Raw genomic sequence first — 22,068 nt, forward strand, 5'->3', positions numbered from 1 at the left:
TTATGCTGCCTAAGAGAATATATCCAAAGCCTTGACCTCGATACGAGCTAATTTTTGCCAAACAAAGTGAATGAGCGAACCTGGATTTTTGTAATATGAGCTGAAGGATGGAAACTGTTAATGGGCCTTCTTCAAAATTCAGGTCCACCAAGGAAAAACTAGGGTTTTTGTTTGGTGTCTCCAGGCGGATCGATGCGCGGCGGCTGGTCGGATGAACTAACAAGATATGCAATGAACGATACATCTCCGGAGGAAACAGTTTTGCTCCAATCAAATTTTGGCAAGGAAGTGGGGTTGAAGCGGAGATCCAAGGAGATGCAAAAACCGTGGTCCTGAAAAAAAATCCGTTGTGCGCTGTTGACATCTTCCCCCGGCGAGGCGCAGCTGATGGTACAAGCAGAAGCTCTCCCGCCATCAACGAAGCCGAGGTGAAGTTTCCAGGTGAAAACGGAATTTTGATTTGTGATTTGATTTGTTCAGTGGATTTCAGATCCGTGGTTATGGAGACTAGTACAGAAGAAGGGTGGATGGGTTCGTTAGAAGCCAAATCCAACCTTTGATTGATGAATTGCCCAGGTTTGGGGTTTCCAAAGGAGATTGAGAGAAGTAACAAAAGATTAGAAAAAGAGGGAAAAAATTACAAAAGGATATCTAAAAGAAGAGAAACTGAAACAGAGGGAAGCAGCTTTAAGCGCCCTCCGACGCCAACAAGCCGGAAGTACGCCGACGCCGGAGAGTGGAATTGGAGGGGTTGTCTCGAAATTCGTGTCTGGGAGAGTTATTTCTCGGGCTCTCAAGTTTTGTGTACTTAGTAGTTTTTAAAAAGATAAAATAGAGGAACACTAGAGAGTCTATTGTTTTAGTTGTGGAAGAAAAGAGGAAATGATAGGTAACATATATAGATTACACTTAAGTTAGGGATAAAAAATTTCACATGTCAGATGATACGATGAACATTAAGATTATTATTGTAATACAAATATCTCAACTATATATAAGACTAAATTAAGAGATTGTTAGTTAATTTCATTTATGTATCCAGTTAAAAATCATGAGATAACATAAAAAACATTTACTTTTAAAATTTAGAAAATATGTATTGAAAAGAAAATTGTATTCGTAAAGTTATTTAAAAGATAAAAAGTAATACTCGAAATTAGCTTTTATTAGTAATATTTTGAACAAATTACTAAAAATTAGCTTTTATAGCTTTAGGGATACAAATTTGAGTATGTGGGATGATATGATGAACACTAGATTATTTTATTTATGATTTTTATACAATTAGATAGCTTAAACCAAAGTTAAATTTAATTTTTCTAATTAATTTAATTTATATATAAGATAAGAAGGAAACGCTGGGCACATAAATATAATAGACTTCAAACTCCCATTTCTAATCAGAAACGAGATCTCTTTAAACAATGGAGTTGTGGATTGAAATCTTGATAGGCGTCGTCCTTGCATTGTGCGTCATAGCGATTGTGTTCGGTTTCCTTAAGTTGCTCGGCGTTAAATTCACCAAGAAACCGGATAACGACGACGACGACAACTGAAAAAACTGATGCGTGAAAGACAAAATATCTCATTCTGCAAATAATAAAATTTTATTCTTCTAATTTTTAATTACTGACATGTGTTACTTTTGCTAAATATTAATGGATTTGCCTTGTTTCGAAGTTGTTGACTATAATAAAAACTAGTATTGCAAAATTCTATAGATATAACTTAATATAACTAAAAAGTATAATAAATTAATTATCAAACTAGGGGTTTGAATGGATATTGTAGGTAAAATAGACTAATCCGTTAACAGTTTAGTCTACTTTATTAGATTTGGATCCATGCTAGAGCACGAGTTAAAATTTATTTTAATTATATTATAAATTTAGAATAAAATGTAATTTATATGATTGTTTTTAAAAGTTTTTTTGATACAAAATTATGCAATAAAATCATATGCTAAATATATTGGCTTGAAAAAACATCTATTTTGTAAGTTTTATATTCTTAATTTTGTAATTTTATGTATGAGAAATGGTGTTTGTTGTTTGTTTTTATTTTAATTTTTGAACATGTTTGGTGAAAGTGTTTTAAGAAAAATACTTAGGTTCACCCCTAGGGGTGAACCTCTCCATTCACCCCTTCTTCTCTCAACCAATCAGAATCTTCCATCTAATATTTCATTTAAAAAATAAATCAAAATTAAATTAAAAAGCAATCCAAATTAAGGAAACAAATTCTGTATACTTTTAATTAAGGAAAGTTAAATATTTGGCTTGGTTTAGATTTTTAAAACTAAAATAAAATTATATGTTGGTTTGGGTTTACAAATAAAGTGGTTAGGGTTTAGATTTTACAATTAAAACGAAATTATATGTCGGTTTGAGTTTACAAATGAGGTGGTTAGGATTTAAATTTTACAATTAGAACAAAATTATATGTCGGTTTGGGGTCACAAATGAGATGGTTAGGGTTTAGATTTTACAAGTAGAACAAAATTATATGTCGGTTTGGGTTCACAAATGAGATGTTAGGGTTTAGATTTCACAATTAGAACGAAATTATTTGTCGGTTTGGTTCACAAATGAGATGGTTAGGATTTAGATTTTACAAGTAGAACGAAATTATAAGTTGGTTTGGGTTCACAAATGAGATGGTTAGGGTTTAGATTTCATATATGTCGGTTTGGGTTTATTAAAAAACGGTTTAAGTTTTTAATTTTATAATAATGTATACCGATTTTATTTCCTTATTTTATAAAGGGGTGAATGGAGAGGTTCACCTCTAGGGGTGAACCCAAGTATTGTTCGTGTTTTAATATGATCCGTGCTTAGGTAAGATTTTAGTTTTAACTGCACAATAAGATCTCATAAATCAGATAAAGTGTGATAAACTGCCAAGATTTTATTCCTTTTTATGTCTAACAATATATATTTTGTAACAATACATGGAATACAAAAGATTTTATTTTGTAAATTGTATAAATCATTGGAATATTCTCTTTAAGAAGATTATTTAAGATATTGTTAAGTGTATTTATATAGCCTACAGATTGACCAATTAATCTATAATTTTTTTTGTAACCAAACTATATTTAATCTATAACCCATTTTGTAACCAACTTATAAAAATTATATAGTCTACAAAAAAGGTTGTTTACTTCCGTTTTATTATATAGGAGATTTTTGGAACAAATAACTATCCGTAACGTATCAAGTTTATTTGTAAGCAAAAACAGTTCATATTTGATCCGTAACAAGATTACCATTTTTTTTTAGTCCATACATTATTAGATAACTAGATAAGGATCCATCCGATGTGCGGATTTTAAAATTTGTAAATAAAATTAAATTTAACAAAAATATATTGAAATTTGTTGTACGTTATTTATAAAAAAAAAATTTTGCTATAATACATTGATTTATATCCATTTACAAATTTTTGATGTATGGTACCATTAAAAGTGTATTTTTTTTACACCTAACTATATTGTATCTTACAAATATATTTTTTACTACCACCTAGGAAAATATCTATATAAACACATTAAGCCAACTATTGTATGTCTATTTATTTTCACTTTAGCATAGTTTCTTTAATCATTAAAATTGTTGGTTCAAGAAACTTCAAGAAAAAAAATATATTACATAGTATACTAATCAATGATATATCATCACAATAGTGTATGACCAACCATAGAGAGAACCTTGGCTCCGCTCTCTTCCCTTATAGAGAGAATCTTGCATCCAACCTAATCTACCATGAAGAGAACCTTGGCTCTGCCTTCCTCTCTTGGGAGATAAACTTGCATCTGTCCAACCTCCTCCACCATGGAGAGAACCTTGGTTCTGCCCTCCTCAAGTGTAGAGAGAACATGTTCACGTCTTTTAGCTATCTCAAAGTGGCATACTCCAACAACCAATGAAACTAAAAGCCCTTTTTCAACTTCACAAAATCTTTTGATAGTAACTAATGTTAAATTTTCTAATGTATTCGTGGAAATGTCTTTGACACATCATGATGTAGCTTCTGTCTCCGAGCTCCTATGGATCTATCAAAAATGGTTTATATTTTTCCAATCTATATATCTATGTTTGTTGTAAGCTTGTGTTTGATTAGCCTATTTTATCCAACCATTAGGTTGATAAGGTTCCACTCTTTATCTCTCTTTAGGATTGAATGAATGGTAACAATTATATTTTCATAAAAAAAGGTCTATGACCAACCAATCAAAGTTGATAAATTAGAAGAAAATTAATTTGACATAATTAAATATATAATAGAAAATTAGAAGCACGGTAATATATGAATCTCAAATAAAAGATAAAAACATAAATTAGATAAAACAATTTAAAAATACTACAACAAGTGAAGTGACCTTAGTTTAGTGGCAGGATGTAAGTCCAATTGTAGAAGGCACCATCACACCAGGAATCGAGTCCCGCTTCCTATGAATATAGGAATTTGGCTAATGGGCCGGCTAGTTGTGGCCCAATGGTTAACAAAAAAATACTACAACAAAATTTAAAATACAGTATTATAAAAAGAAGATGCATATATTAATCTTACATTTTTTTTTTGGTCAACATATTAATCTAACCTATTCCAAACTGAAAAAAGGAGAAAGTAGGAGAACCCCAAAACCCCAACTTTATATAATAAGATAAGCGGTCGATCCCCTATATAAAATTACAGAAGTACATAATTTCTTTTTGGTAGACCATATAATAGTTATAGGTTATAAAGTTATATTATTATTTGGTTTATTAGTTGGTTACAAAATATGTTATATAGGTTGTAACCATTAGTTATACCTATATTTAAGATATTATTAAAAAAGATATTCAAAAGAATATAATAAAATCTCCAAAGAATATATTTACATAAGGCAAAAAAAAATCTTATAAATTAATTACTCTTAAGCGTGATTTCTGATTATGCAACCAAAATAAAATTTTACCTAACACCTATCCAAACTTTTAGTATAAATCATTGACATCTCCATCCACTATATTCATACAAAAAAACAACATTATTTGTATAGTTTGGATATACGGGTAAAAGGAGAGCCTTTGTGATCGTACAAAGAGGACAAAAACATTTGAGATTTCTTTCTTCTTACGTGACCTCTCTTCTCTCTTCAATAAAACAAGAAAACAAGATAAACAAACACAAGAAGTCGATATTTTTCAGAAATTAGTTTGAAGAACATAACCTTTAAAAGTTTTAACCAGGTATCTTGTTCATTTTCTCTCTTCTCCAAAACATAAAAAATAAATTGTATTATTTTTCTTCTTATTTGTTTATTTATGATCCACTCAAAATTTGCAGAAACTCTATAGCTCTTGGAAATCTATATGAACCTATTTGTTTGTTAATCGGGTTTTATCTACTCCATAAACATGTAAGTTGTTTTTTCTTCTTCTTAAGATTTTTATTTCACAATTGTATAAATATAAAAGTTAAAACAAGAAGAATCTATATAAAGAAAAGCATTAATTTACGAAAAAAAATTAAGGTTTGTGNTTCTTCTTTTTTTTTTTTTTTTTTTTTTTTTTTTTTTTTTTTTTTTTTTTTTTTACGACCTTACTGGAACAGGTTTGTGATATTTGCTTGGTGTGCAAGCTAGCAATGCAGCTGCAAGTTGAATATGACCTCGCAAATGAAGGGTCTATTAAAAGGGTTGAGGTACAGTGCTCGTATCTTCGGTGAGTTTATTCGTTCTCGAAACAAACTCATAGATATGTCTACATACAATAATCAAACATCTTAATAAATGTTATCGTTGTAGAGGATGAGAAGGAACCCGAGATGCAGATTGGGATACCAACCGATGTCAAACATGTTGCTCATATAGGATGGGAAGGGCCCTCTGCAACCCCACCAAGCTGGGTATAACCTTCTTCTCTCTCAATGAATATTACTCTATGAATAGGTTTTGCTTGTGGATAAGTCAAAATGTTTTCATGGGAATATGCAGATGCATGATAATATATATTTAATAATATATATTTTAATTTTATTATTAATTTAATAAATAAGCCTAAAACTAGCTTCCCATTAATCTTTATATAGGCCCTGATTGGTAACGGCTGTTACTTTTGGCTGTAGAGATTTTGACTTTTAAATTTTAGCTGCAGAGAATTTGGCTGTAGATGCTTTAACAGTAAAAACTTTAACTGTTAAAATCTGATTGTTTACCAATAACTTTTAAAGTTGTAACTGTTATTTTTTATTATTATTATTATATTAATAATAAGTATAATTATGTCAAAAACTAATTCATATATCAATTTAATGACAAAAATAAATTTTAACATAGAAAATTTAAAGCTCAAGCTGTTATTTTTATCATTGAAATATATCTATTAATAATAAATATAATTTATGTTAGAAATGAAATCATGTAGAAATTTAATGACAAAATAAATATTATTTACGAATAAAAAAAATATGAAAAGTATGCAAGTCTTTAGGGAAAATCCCATATGTTTTGAAATTTAAAACAATTATTATAGTGATTATGAACAATTTTTTTCATTTACTCTTTATCATTATCATTAATGATGATAATGAAAATAAAAATAAAAATTACTGTAATGGATCTTAAAAAAAAAAAGAAAAAAAGAAAAATAATTAATTTAGAAAAATAAAATAGTTAAAATATATATGTAAACTTGTGGAGAACTTTTAAATAGAATTGGGAAAGAACAAAATAAATATTTTATACTTCTTTTATTTTAAAGCCTGGTTTTGAGGCTTTAAAAAATCTATTTAGAATCGATGACTGTTTAAAATCGATGACTGTTTAAAAAATCTATTTAAAATCTATTTAATTCGATTAAATAAAAATCTATTTTATTTAAAGCCCCAAAATAAAAATCTATTTAGAAAAAAATAAATATTATATCCCGAATATAGAATCGATGTCCAAAAATGCGTACCTACAATGGCCCCGTTCGTTTGTTAGTCGCTCGACTAACAACAGCGACAGGAAAAAAATAAAAGGCCCATGAAAAGCTCATATACTTCCTTCTCCATCGTCGTTGTTATACTGAAGCTTTTTCTAAAATTTCAGAGATGCGCGACAGAAAAAGGATCTCTCACGGTCGCTGGAAATTTTAGCGTCATATCTCATAACAGTATTTACCGTCATGTTGGTCGCTGTGTGTCGCTGTGTGTCGCTGAAGTCGTTTTTCTGCCATTAAAATAGTCTAATTTTCTGTCGCCGTCGCTAGTCGAGCGACTAACAAACAAACATGGCCAATGTAATATCGAATGACAAACATAAGTTCTCAAAAATTTCAATTCTTGTTTATTGACGTTCCTTATAACTAAATAGAAGGATCAATCAATACTATAAAAGTACTAGGGTGTTTCTCTCAAGTTGACACCTCAGCTTCTGTATTGAACCAGAGGCTGATACATCAGTAAAAATAAACAACCAATTAAACTATAACAATAATACAGATCAGCTCTAATCTTTACATGTCATCATTCTATTTTACCTTCTCATTCTCCTAAGTGCTTCTTGCTCCACCAAATCTCGAGACTCAGCCATCATCACTATGGAAATACAGAAACGGAGAAGGGACTGGATTAGGATAATCCGTCGAATTTCAATCCATAATTAGCTCTAATTCGTAAGCTGTTAATTTTAGGGATAAGCATTATGAGACTCTGTATCCTTTTTTCTTTCTTTCTATCTCAGTAAACATGGCTCGTCTTCGATTTTGATTCTTATTAATCGTGAAAGTGGAAAACAATCTTCTTTAACAACAGCCATGGAGAACAATCACGGCGATGGCGATTTTCTGAATTTTGGTGAAAATGAGAGGGAACCCAGAGTCCCACGTTGGAGGCTGTGTGCGAAGATGCTGGCAAGGGAGGAGGAAGGTGAAGCCGTTGGGGCTGAATTGGAATGCTTATGGACCTCTGAGATTGGGTTGCATCAGTTAGTTCAAAGAGAAAGTAGCAATGTCGCGGCTGCTGCTGCTAAGGATAGTACGATGGAGGATCATGATTCGCATCACAAGCGTGCCAAAGTGTACTCTGGGCTTCCGTGACTTCTCTCTTTAACTCCTTTTTCCTTCGAAAGAAAACCTTTTAAAAAGTGGAACTTGATATAAACTGGTTGAAAATAAAGTTCTGACTTTTTCATTGAAAGTGTGCAGAGGTGTGACCTTATCATCTTTAGAATTTTGAAACCAAGTTCGTAAAGCTCTACTCCAACATCCTTGTAGCGAATTTGCAGCTGCCTCTGATTTTATCTTGATTGTAGACTAACTCTGTTTTGTTCATTTTTACAATGATTTATGTTAGAACCGAGATAGAGAAGAGAGTAAGCAAGAATATAAATGTTGAGATAAGGAAAGTTGACCTAGGCGGCCTTAAGAGTAAGAGGAGAATAGAAATGTTTACTGTTCATTCATAAGATAAGAGATACCCTAAAATGGATCACTCTTTAAATACAACTAAGTTTAGGGCAACATAACCAAAATGACAACACCTTAACACTTATAATTATTTAACCCTTTCCTTAAGAAAGAGTCTCCCAAGCTCTATCTTGACTCTCAGCCACTTCCTGTTGACTCCTTCTTAAGCCAAACTCTTCCCTTCCTTCCATTGGTTCTCTTCTTCTTCATCATAAAGATCAATGGTACTCTCAACCTACCAATACCCCCCGGTAATGAACTGACCTTGTCCTCAAGGTCGAACTCAGGAAACTGTTCCATCATCACTGTTACCGGTTCCCAAGTCGACTCGAATTCAGGAAGCCTCTTCCACTGTATTTTGACTTCAGTTTCATTCCCCTTTTCTGGCCGCCTCACATCAACTACCTTCTCTGGTTCAGCTAGCCATTCGAAATCTGGAGATAAGCACGCTGGAATATCTTGAGCAACATGATCTGGTGGTACAACTATTTTCAACTGCGAGACGTGGAACACAAGATGTATCTGACTGTGACTGGGAAGCTTCAACTTGTACGCGACCAGACCTATACGTTCCGTGATTTCATAGGGACCAAAGTAACGTTGAGCCAGTTTCTGGTTCCTTCGACCAACTACTGAATTCTGACGGTAAGGTCGCAGCTTCAGGTAAACCCAATCTCCCACTGCAAAAGATACCTCTCTTCGATGTTTGTTTGCTTCCTTCTGCATTCTGGATTGAGCCACTTCCATATTTTCCCTCAATTACACCAGCAATGCGTCTCTATCTTTCAGCAAGTCCTCTACTTCAGCATTAGCAGAAGGTGTCTCTCCCATAAACCGCAAAGAAAGGTGAAGTTTTAATGGTGGAGTGGTACGAGGTGTTGTACCAGTATTCAGCCCAAGGTAGCCATTGCACCCATGTTGATGGTTTCTTACTCGCAAAACATCTCCGATACGTTTCTAAGCAACGGTTAACTACTTCAGTTTGCCCGTCTGTCTGCGGGTGGTAGGCAGTGCTTCGGTGAAGGGTGGTCCCCTGGGTTTTGAACAGCTCACACCAGAAGTTACAAAGGAAAACCATGTCCCTGTCAGACACGATATTATCAGGGAACCCATGGAGCTTGACCACCTCCTTGATAAACATGTCAGCCACTGATTTCGCATTGAAGGGATGCTTCAAGGCCATGAAATGTCCATACTTGCTTAGGCGGTCGACCACAACCAGTATGACTGAAAACCCTTTTGACGCTGGTAGCCCTTCGATAAAATCCATGCTGATATGCGACCAAATTTGTTGCGGTATTGGCAGTGGTGCTAATAAACCAGCAGGAGACAGCGTGGAACTCTTGTTTTCCTGACACGTTTGGCAGTCGATAATGAACTTCGCTACATCCTTCCTCATTCCCCACAAATAAACTTCCTGAGTTAACCGCTTGTAGGTCTTAAGAGCTCCTTCGTGACCCCCAATCGCACTGGAGTGGAACTGTTCTATCAGCTTGGGAATGAGCTGAGATTTCCGGGGAATGACCAAACACTCATCCTTGTACAACAACCCACTCTTCACCTTATAACCAAGCTTAGAAGGATTTCCTGTTTCCAAGGCTTCCATTATTGCCACCAAGTCCGAGTCTTGCTTAAGTTGAGCCACTAACTCCTCCTTGTCCAAATTCAGGGGTGCCACTAACGCCATTTGTATGAATTTCTCATCTGGTGGTCTCCTCAATAAGGCATCTGCTACCCGGTTCTCCACTCCAGGTTTGTACTCTATCCGGTAAGAGAGTCCAATGAGCTTAGCTGCCCACCTTTGTTGTACCGTTGACACTGCCTTCTGATCCAACAGGTGTTTCAAGCTACTCTGGTCAGTCTTGATCACAAACTCTCTTCCTGCGAGATAATGCTTCCATTTCGTTACTGCCTTCACAATGGCCAGAAGTTCTCGTTCATAAACTGACTTGATGCGGCCTGTTGATGAGAAGGCTTGGCTCATGTAGGCTATTGGTCGCTTCTCTTGGGATAAGACCGCTCCAATCCCTACTCCTGATGCATTTGTTTCCACCGTAAACTCTTTGTTAAAATCAGGTAGGTTCAGAACTGGTAGATTCGTGACAGCCCTCTTAAGGTCGATGAAAGCTTCCTCCGCAGCGGGTGACCAAGCGAACCCATTTTTCTTCAAGAGTTCAGTTAGAGGCCTGCTTATCTGCCCATAATTCCTGACAAACTTTCTGTAGTAGCCCGTTAGTCCTAGGAATCCTCTTAGTTCCGTCACATTCTTAGGAGTTGGCCAGTTAGTCATGGCTGCAATCTTCTCTGGATCCGCAGCTACACCCTCACCCGAGATGATATGACCCAGATAAGAAATCTCTGAACTCCCAAATGAACACTTCTTTTTGTTGGCGTAGGAGTTGTTCTTCAACAAGAGCTCCAACACAGTCTTCAAGTGCTGTAAGTGAATCTCCAAATCGGGGCTATACACCAGTATGTCGTCAAAGAACACTAAAACGAACCGTCTTAAGTGTGGCCTGAAAAGATCATTCATAATATACTGAAATGTGGAGGGTGCATTGGATAATCCGAAAGGCATTACCATGAACTCGTAATGGCCTTGGTGAGTCTTGAAAGCTGTCTTTTCCACATCACTGCTCTTGACTCTAATCTGATGATAACCAGACTTCAAGTCGATCTTCGAAAATATAGTAGCTCCCTTGAGCTCATCTAGCAGTTCTTCGATGATTGGTATGGGAAAGCGATCAGGTATGGTGGCTCTGTTTAGTGCTCGGTAGTCTACGCAGAACCTCCATCCACCATCCTTTTTCTTAACCAGGAGGACTGGACTCGAATACGGACTGATACTTGGTCGGATGACACCTGCTCCCAACATCTCCTTGACCAACTTTTCAATCTCATTCTTCTGCACAAAGGAGTACCGGTAAGGCCTGATATTGATTGGAGATGTGCCCTCTTGGAGAGTGATGGCATGTTCTCGGTTTCGTACAGGTGGCAATCCTGTAGGAGCCTCAAATACCTTAGCAAATTGAGACACTATCTCCATGACCGCAGCATTTCCTCTCCCCGGGTTGTCTTGCTCTTTTCCTTCAAAAAGAGCCTTCAGTTCCAACAGATAGACATTCCCTTCTTCTTAATGACCCTACGCATCGCTTGGAAAGAGATTTGGCCTCGAGACAGGCTGGGGTCGCCTACTATCGTAACCCATGAATTTTGGATCTTCTAGCTTATCTTCAGCATCGCCCAATTTGTTTTAGTATCTCCCAATGATGCTAACCAAGGATATCCCAACACCACATCCACATCATTTTCGAGAGCAAACAGCACATACTCCTCCATCATCTCGATGCCTTGAATCACTAGGAGAATGCCAGAGCATCTGCCAATACTCTTGCAAATCTGGCCATTTGCTACCTTCACACCCACCTTGTGTGTTGGTGTGACTGTCCAACCCATTTCTGCGACTAGCTTCTCTGAGATGAAGTTGGTGGTAGCTCCCGAATCAATCATAATCACCACACCCCTTGTACCAATGTTTCCCCGTAGCATTAGAGATTGCTCTCCTGATGTACTACCCATGGAATGCATGGTTTCCACTTGTTCTTCTTCCTCTGGCTGTATCACCACTTCCTCTTCACAGCCCTCGGGAATTTCCTCTCCATCAGCAACCTCCATACACTTCAGCCTCTGCTTAAGACCGGGAAACCATTTATCTCCGCAATGTCTACAAGGGTTGAAACCCTGGTTATCTCCTCCAACTGCCGGTTTCTTGTTGTAGTCATTGTTGCGAGTGTAAGACTGAGTTGGTGGTCGATGTGGTTGTGAGAATGATGGCGTTGGTGTTACCTTGGGTTGAGTTCTGACCGTCGAACCCCCATACTCACTCTCCTGGGATTCAATGATGCGCGCATAGTCAACCAACTCGATGAGGTTTACTGGTCTGCATCTCACCACTTGGTCACGGATGCTCTTCCTGAGCCCTCTGAGGAACGCCGACTCTAAAACATCATCAGTGACATGCGGCAACTCCACCGTTAGGTGCTCAAATCGCTCCCTGTACTCATCTACGCTCCCTGTTTGATGAAGCTGTAGCAGATGGTTCACCGTTGAGCTACCCCTGCTTGCTTTAAAACGTTCCCGGAACTTCTCCTTAAAAATTTTCCAGTTAACGATTCCTTCCCTTTCGTAGTAGCAATGCCACCAAGTAATAGCCTGTCCAAACAAACACGGAATCACCTCATCCAACCTCTCATGTTCGTACGTCTGGTTGGTGACAAAACATTTCTCGATCCGGAACAACCAGTCATCTGGGTTAGTACCGTCGCACGTCGGTAGATCGACCCGTTTGTGAGATGGATCGACCCGTTGAAGAGGCAAATCAACCCTCTGGCGAGGAGAGTCTACCCTTGGCGGAGCTATCGGTGGTGGTAGGATCCCTTCCGACATTCGCTGGGTCGAGTATGCGAAAGGTCTCTCCTGTCGGCTCGGCTCATCGCTTGTAGGAGCCTTACCAGACGTGTGAGGATGCTGTCCCGCAACCGGTGTAGAGAAACCCACCGGAGTGGTGGAGCGGCTCTCGAGCGGCGGCGGAGCAAAAGCTCAAACCGTCAAGACAAGATCTTTGAGCGACTCCTTTATCCACTGAATGTCTTTGTCATGACGAGCGTTGATCTGGTCTTGCGATTCTGGTTGCCGAGGGGTCTCAGCAATCCTTGACTCGAGTTTGGAGTTAACCGTTCGTGGCTTTGGAGTAGACGCCATTGCTCTCAATGAAAGCACCAAATTGTTAGAACCGAGATAGAGAAAAGAGTGAGCAAGAATAGAAATGTTGAGATAAGGAAAGTTGATATAGGCGGCCTTAAGAGTAAGAGAAAAATAGAAATGTTTACTGTTCATTCATAAGATAAGAGATACCCTAAAATGAATCACTCTTTAAATACAACTAAGTTTAGGGCAACATAACCAAAACGACAACACCTTAACACTTATAATTATTTAACCCTCTCCTTAAGAAAGAGTCTCCCAAGCTCTATCTTGACTCTCAGCCACTTCCTGTTGACTCCTTCTTAAGCCAAACTCTTCCCTTCCTTCCATTGGTTCTCTTCTTCTTCTTCATAAAGATCAATGGTACTCTCAACCTATCAATTTAGCATCGATTTATTGGTATTTTTGTTTTAAAACTTATCAATGACGCTTGTCAATGAGTGCAGGTCGGTTCCCATGATATCTTAAGATGCTGGGACTGGTTCGTCAGTGGAGAACTATTAGTTTTGGCATTGCCTCTTCTTCCCGGTTGGATACTCATATGTTCTGCCAGAATTGCATCTTGAATTATAGTCGAAAAGATGGGGAAAAATATGATCGATAGAGATGATAACGATTCCTCAATCGCAGAAGATTGTGAAGTTCATATTGATATGACTGATAACCTCTTGCATATGGTATACGTTTTTGTTTGCATTTTTTTTATATAAACTACGTAATTTTCCTCTTCTTTCGTTTTAAAGTTTTGTAATTTCTTCTTCTCGTTCTTGAACCATGTTGACCTCTGTCGCTCAGCTATGGTATGCCGGCAATGGAGAGTAGCTCGTGCTCATGAAGATTTCTGGAAGGTCTTGAACTTTGAAAATATTAGGTTTTCTATTGAACAGTGTAAGTTGTTCTGCATACATATGTTAAAGCTTTCTTTTTGTTTTTTGACATTTGAAGAAAATAAACTAGGTGTTTAAGAAATGCTTGTAAAACATGTTAAACAGCTGGTGATTGTGGAAACCTTAAAATAATTTGAAATTGACTGCGGGTAATTGAGTCTGGAATTCTTGTACATTTGATTTGCCATTAAATGAGTGTAATAGGAACCGACCATTTTGAAGGCATTCATCCTGCATTTTTTTGATAAGGTTGGTCTTCAATAGCAAATCTAAGCACCCAAAGATCCCCCTGATTTGTTCTATTTTATCTATTTAAAGATGCTATGTTCTATTTCTTTTGTTTTTACTAATCCATATTTGAAAGACATTAATATACATTGGATTAAAAATATTCTTGTTGCTTTATCTGCAGTTGAAAACATGTGTAGTTTCTATCCAAATGCTACGAAGTGAATGTTTATGGTGCTCCTGCTGTTAACGCTCTGGCTATGAAAGGTGCTACCACTTTGAGGTATCTTTAAGCCTTCATATATCGTAATGATTTTGATTTGTTTCAGGTATCTTGAGGTCTAAAGTCTAAACTATAGGAAAGGGTCATATCAGTGAAAACTTTTTCCAGGCATTGGGGGAGTCTAATATGTTGAGGAGTGTGACTGTAAATGAGGCTATTCTGGAAATGGTGCTCAGGAAATACACCTGAATCATGATAGGCTACGTGAACTTAAAATTACGAAATACCGCGTTTTGCGCTTGTCTACCAGGTGAATTTGTTTTTAGTAAATAATTTTCATTCTTAATTGTTTATGTGTGTATTTCATTCATAATAAATATTATTTTTCTTTCTTTCAGGTGTCCACAACTCATGTCTTTATCATTAAAAAGAAGTAATATGTCACAGGCGATGATTAACTGTCCACTCCTCCAACTTCTTGATATAGAGCCTCATGCCATAAGCTTTTGGATGCTGCTATTCGTTCAACGGTCATTTCGTGTCCTCAGTTAGAGTCATTAGACGTTTCTAACTGTTCCTGTGTCAGTGATGAAACTTTGCGCCATATAGCCCAGGCTTGTGCAAATCTGCATAGTTTTAATGCTTCATAGTTCATACTGCCGAATATATATCTCTTTAGGTTGGTCCTGTATTTTCTTCGCTCCCTTCCTTTTTGTTGTCTCATTCTCTATTTTTTTCTTGACTTGATTGCCCTTTTGTTCTTTGAAGTCAGCACATTTTCCATTGTTGATATAACATCTGCGTCTATGACTTGGATTGCTAGAGGTCAATGATCGTTCTACAACCTTTAACTATTTTCTTTTGTTTTCCACACGGTGTGGACCACACCCAAAAGCATATTGTTCTACAATCTTTAAACGAATACCATAATTTCAGTTGAGTTGACCACATCCACATAAATCTATTGCAGGTTTTGGAGCTTGACAATTGCATTCTGTTGACATCTGTACCTTTGAATCTCTCCTACTTTAATTGAATTGATTTCTCATTTTTTCTACCTAAATCTCTGTCTTATACATGCCACAAGTCACTATATTGTATGTATTGATTCAGGAAGTTTACATGGCTTAGACCTTAGATCGGCAAACACAATAAGGCCGAAAAAAATTCAAAAAAAAAGTTCTATTAAACAAAATCATATATTATTAACTATAATATTTGATTCTAAACAACATAAAAAAAAAGATTATCTAAAAACTACAAAAAATAAAAAAACCAAAACAACCCCGCATATGGAGACGAAGTTAAAAGAGTATAGCCAAAGTCATCTTCAGTCGTAACTCATAACGATAAGACTTGTTCTGGCCATTTCCTCATTTACAGCAAAAAAGTTTAAAATAAAAATATTACTAATAAACATTGTCAAAAACTATAATAATAATTATTTTTAAATTATAAACACTATCCAAAATTTATCCAAAAACTAACTAAAATAAAAACAAAATAAAAAACAATCCTGCGGCATAGCACGGGTACTATCCTAATTAAAAATAAAAGGAACACTAGGTAATCTATTGTTATAGTTGTGGGAAAAAAGACGACCCGTGGGATATATATAGGAGAACTGGCAGATATAACCCAAAAAAAAACTTTAATTAACTGGCTAACTATTCTAACCATAACCTATTCATATTCTCTATATTTTCTATAATAATGACAATCCTATCCCTAGTACACATTCTCCATCTCACATTCTATTCACGTGCACCCTCATTTCTATTATGTACACATATTTTATTTTTTCTCTTCTTTTTCTTTCTCATTTAATTTTCTTATTCATATATTTTTATTTATCCGTTTATAGTTCAATAAAATTTATTCATTTTTGGATTTCACAATCTTATTCTAAAAACAATTTTTTTTTAGTTTATCTAATTATTTCATTTTTTAAAACAAACAATTTTAACTCACTATATAGCTATATAATAAAATCATTTGTAATATATAGAACACAAAAGCATTCTATTTCATGTTTTATTTTTAAAATATCATTCTCAAATTTTGAGTTATATATATTGCATAATTACAAAATTTAAATTATAATTAGAAGTATGCAAACGATTTATATATTATTTTTTAGCATTTAATTTGGTTGTTGGGGTTGACAATATTATATCCTTTAGGGTATATCGTTTATATTCGATATGCGTTTAAGTCGAATCTGTGGATTCTCTATGTTGTATCCTTTAGGATATATAGTACTTTTAATTAGGCAAATATTCAACTCGACATATTAGATTTTATATGACTTGTTTCATACTTTCATTTTATTTTATTTCATTTTTAGTAAAAATGTTTCATTCCATACTATTTAGTTTTGTTCTATACTATTTCATTTAAGTGTTGTAAACAAACACTATTCTGTATATTACTGTCACCATCACTATCACCGCTACTACCATAGTCATTGCTATCACTTTTCGCTATCACCATTGTTTAACACGGTTACTTGGGTTGTCTATGTTGTATCACTTAGGGTATAATGTTTTTTCTGTGTTTTGCATTTAATTTGATTGTTTATATTTTATCTCTTAAAATTAGTGTTTACATGGTTGCTTAGGTTGTTTATGTTGTATCCCTTAAGGTATAACACTTTTTTAGTGTTTAATTGGATTTGAGTTATTTTTGATCACAAAAAATAAAATAAAAAATAGATTTGAGTTATTTATGTTCCATACTATTTTTTCCTATACTATTTCATTATAAACACTATTCATCACTTAAAGTTTTCGACCACCGATTTTAAAAATTCAAGTTATATCAAATACAGAAAAAAATTCTATTTTTTAAGATAAATTTCAAAGTTTTAATTATTTTTGTTGAAAACCTATATTACATTAAACTGTAATGGGGTAAGAACTATTTATCCAAATAAATAAAGAAAAAAATAAAGACAAAAAATAAATAAAAATTGACCTTTGTATTCCAACAGCGTTGTTGGCTTCGCGTGTCATTCACGTTACCCCTTTTTGTCTTTTTACATTAGTCAATAGTTATTCACTTAATTTTTTTAATTAAGGTGCTATATTCTTCGTTTGTTTTTATTGTTTTGGTTATCTGGCAAATTCACCCATATATATATACTAGATTAGGACCCGTGCTAGAGCACGGGTTGAAATTTCTTTTATCTATATTATAGTTTTTATTTATAATATAATTGATGTGATTGTTTTTAGATGTTGTGAATAAAATTTAAGAACTGGGTTGAAATTTAGGACGCCGGTTAAAAATGATTGTTTTTAAAAGTTGTTGTGAATAATATTAATTTTTGAGATTTTGTTGCCTATATATGGTTACTTAAATATTCAGTGGAGATTTTATTTTATTTTTTTTGAATATACTTTATAAGAGGATCTCAAATCGAGATTTAACTAATGGTTACAACTCATATAACCTATAACTTATCAAATAATCAAATAATTAATTTTATAACCCATATTATATAGTCTACTTCTGTTTTATTATATAGGGGATATTATACTTAAGTTAGGGATAAAAACTTTCACATGTCAGATGATACGATGAACATTAAGATTATTATTGTTATACAAATATCTCAACTATAGGATTAAATTAAGAGATTGTTAGTTAATTTCATTTATGTATCCAGTTAAAATCATGAGATAACATTAAAAAAAGAATACTTTTAAAATTTAGAAAATATGTATTGAAAAGAAATTTGTATTTGTAAAGTTATTTAAAAGATAAAAACTAATACTCGAAATTAGCTTTTATTAGTAATTTTTTGAACAAATTACTAAAAATTAGCTTTTATAGCTTTAGGGATACAAATTTGAGTATGTGGGATGATATGATGAACACTAGATTATTTTATTTATGATTTTTATACAGTTATATAGCTTAAAACAAAGTTAAATTTAATTTTTCAGAGATTTTTTAATTAATTTAATTTATATATACAATAAAAATCCAATTTATTGATATATTATTATTTTTAAAAATAATAAAAATATATTTATGGAAAGGAAATCTGTATTTTTAATATTTATTTAAAAGATAAACGAAATACTAAAGTATAGCTTTTATAATAATTTTTTGAAGAAACTCTTATTACTCCTTGAAAGAATCTTTTTTATAAAATTAAGTCAAATTAATGTTTTAATGTGCTTTTGTGTTTTATTGATACACACATCATGCACACCCAATTACTGTTAGACACAATATCATATTGCGAATCCAACCATGCATGTAGAAGTCAAGCCCCCAACTATATATAAATGAATTTCAAACTCCCATTTCTAACCAGGAACGTGATCTCTTTTAACAATGGAGTTGTGGATTAATATCTTGATAGGCGTCGCCATTGCACTGTGCGTCATAGGGGTTGTGTTCAGTTTCCTTAAGTTGCTCGGCGTTAAATTCACCAAGAAACCGGATAACGACGACGACAACTAAAAAAACTAATGCGTGAAAGACAAAACATCTCATTCTGCAAATAATAAAATTTTATGCTTCTAATTTTTAATTACTGACATGTGTGTTTTAATATAGTTTTGCTAAATATTAATGGATTTGCCTTGTTGGGAAGTTGTTAACTATCATAAAAACTAGTATTGCAAAATTCTATAGATACTAGGAGATATCCCGTGCTTAAAGCACGGGTCAACATTTTCAAAAAAATTTATAATATAATAATAAAAGTTGTTGTTATATTTTTTTAAAAATATTATTTTGTTTGAAATAATATTTATTATTAATTATTCTGTAAATCTATTAGTCTATTTGAATACTTATTATTTTAGAATATTATAGTATTTTATTTTTTGACGTATTATTTCAGTTTTCAATTGTTTGTTTGTTGTATTTACAGCATTATTTTGTGAAATATAAAATAGTAATTTTATTATTATAATTGTGAGAAACTAAAAATTATAATTTATCATCTATATAAATTTAGTTTTACCAACCCGCCAATGTGGAAATTAAAACACACATTTTTCATAGATTGAGTGATATATCTTCGTTTTTAAAAATTCAAATCACAACATATGCAGAAAAAATTCTGCATTTTATTAATGATAAGTATTATATGAAAATTCCAAACAATTTGTAAATAAAATAAAATAAAGATGATAGGAGAATCATAATTTGAAATCTTCAAATTTAGTTATTAAATATAATTATATTGTATACTTGGATATAAAATCTTAGTTTTTAAAACTGATTGGTTTATATTTTTTAAAAAAAAATATTTACTAATTTTGTCCATAATTTATTAGAGAGAGAATTTTTTTTTTTTTTTTTAGATTTTTTAATATTTGATCTGTGAGTTTTATTTTTTATTTTTAGTTAATTATATTTATTTAAATTAATTAATTAAGCTTAATTAAAAATTTATAATAGCAATTGAATGTAATTTTTTACACTTTTAAGGTTAGTTTCATATTTGTACTTCCCAATTAATATAATATAGTAGGATAGGATAACTAAATATATATATATATTGAGAGATGGATTTCTTTTGGGTTTGTTTCTCTAAAAAGCTAACAACGAACCGTATCTCCCGCGTTTGCCAGTACATAAAACGATTCACATCATCTTAATATAGAATTTTAAGAAATTGCATTGAAACCACCAAAGAAGGGAAAAAAATCTTCTGGCTATCCGTTGACTTGCAACTTCTACATCCAATAATTATCCACCACGTAGGCTTTAGGCATATGTAAAAAAGAAATAGACAAGAAAAAAAAGAGAGCCTTTGTGATCGAACAAAGAGGACAAACACATTTGAGATTTCTTTCTTCTTCTTACGTGACCTCTCTTCTCTCTTCACCAAAATAAGAAAACAGGATAAACAAACACAAGAAGTCGATTTTTTCAGAAACTAGTTTGAAGAACATAACCTTTTAAAGGTTTTAATAACCAGGTATCTTGTTCATTTTCCCTCTTCTCCAAAACATAAAAAAAAAAAAAAATTGTATTGTTTTTCTTCTTATTTGTTTATTTATGATCCACTCAAAGTTTGCAGAAACTCTCTAGCTCTTGGATATCTCTATGAACATATTTTTTTGTTAAGCGGGTTTTATTTACTCCATAAACATGTAAGTTGTTTTTTCTTCTTCTTAAGATTTTATTTTACAATTTCATAATACAAAAGTTAAACCAAGAAGAATCTATATAAAGAAAAGCATTAAATTTACGAAAAAAATTAAGGTTTGTGATATTTGCTTGGTGTGCAAGCTAGGTATGCAGCTGCAAGTTGAATATGACCTCACAAATGAAGGGTCTATTAAAAGGGTTGAGGTACATTGCTCGTATCTTCGGTGAGTTTATTAGTTCTCGAAACAAACTCATAGATATGTCTACATACAATAATCAAACATCTTAATAAATGTTATTATCGTTGTAGAGGATGAGAAGGAACCAGAGATGCAGATTGGGATACCAACCGATGTCAAACATGTTGCTCATATAGGATGGGAAGGGCCCTCTGCAACCACACCAAGCTGGGTATAACCTTCTTCTCTCTCAATGAATATAAACATTTTGTACTCTATGAATATGTTTTGCTTGTGGATTAGGTCAAAATATTTTCTTTTGAATATGCAGATGCATGATTTCAAGTCTCAAGATCGCACCAAGACTGAGACGAAAGGAAGCTCTAACAAGAAACCTGGGAGTTCCGGGGAGAAGCATAGAAACAAGGGGAGACGTAAGACATCAACAGGAAACAACTCACCTACAGAATCTCCATCAAGGGCAGGAGGATCAATGAGGCCATCAAAACGCAGTACGGGTAAACAGAGAGAACAGAGCACAGGTTCGGGGTCAGAGTCAGGTTCAGGGTTAGATTTACCTCAACAGACTGATCAGCCTGTAGGACCAAAACACTCGAGGCAAAGAAAGTCAAAAGGATCAGCGGGAGGAGGAGGAGGAGGAGGAGGAGGGGGAGGGGGAGGAGGAGGAGAACCTCTTCCACCTAATGGACCAGCAAAGTCTAAAGAAACAGATATATCCGTGAGAGCGGTTTACCCTTGTGCGGGTATTGGAAGTTCTACAGGAAGATGAAAGATGAAGAGGAGAAAGAAAGAAAAAAAAAGAGAGTGTTGTTCTCAAGTTTAGACTAGAGTGGTGGTTTTGCTTTTCTTCTCATGATCTACTACACACTTTTTGTCTTTTCTCTCCCTTTTCTTGGAAATGCTTTTGCATTACAAGACTACAAGAACAATGCTTTTCATATCAAGTCGAGAAAGGAGAACCCTTTGATGATTGTGAATAAGGGATGTGAATTATATGCTTGCTTAACACTAAAAATATCCACAAGCAAACCTTCTATTGTTTTCTTAGGATTCGATTAGTATATATTAGCCTTGACTGTGTCTTCACATCTATTAGACTTCTACTGTTTGTTGCGTTACATGTATTGTTCAAACGAAACCCCATTTGTTTAAATTGTAAATTTTTGATTTCGATGATTTATTTGATCACTTCAAGTTCTAGAGGTCTT

At 33.9% G+C, this 22,068-nt stretch overlaps 1 protein-coding gene and 1 pseudogene across 3 annotated transcripts; both read left to right on the forward strand.

Annotated features, from left to right (window-relative positions):
• On the forward strand, positions 5,349-21,928 carry LOC104746837 (CRIB domain-containing protein RIC5-like). Of its 3 annotated transcripts, none has more exons than XM_010468370.1 (5): positions 20,355-20,487; positions 20,583-20,662; positions 20,806-20,884; positions 20,971-21,071; positions 21,171-21,928. In XM_010468370.1, the coding sequence occupies exons 3-5, from the start codon at positions 20,827-20,829 to the stop codon at positions 21,627-21,629; spliced, it is 618 nt and encodes a 205-aa protein (XP_010466672.1). In that variant the 5' UTR covers positions 20,355-20,487; positions 20,583-20,662; positions 20,806-20,826; the 3' UTR covers positions 21,630-21,928. The 3 variants fall into 3 exon arrangements, with proteins under 3 accessions (XP_019092500.1, XP_010466672.1, XP_010466673.1); XM_010468371.1 differs by having other exon boundaries at positions 20,590-20,662; XM_019236955.1 differs by lacking the exons at positions 20,355-20,487; positions 20,583-20,662 and adding an exon at positions 5,349-5,407.
• Positions 5,666-15,576, forward strand: LOC104748481 (annotated as a pseudogene).

Source organism: Camelina sativa, chromosome 15 (assembly GCF_000633955.1).
Source record: "Camelina sativa cultivar DH55 chromosome 15, Cs, whole genome shotgun sequence".
NCBI classification, from domain to species: Eukaryota; Viridiplantae; Streptophyta; class Magnoliopsida; order Brassicales; family Brassicaceae; genus Camelina; species Camelina sativa.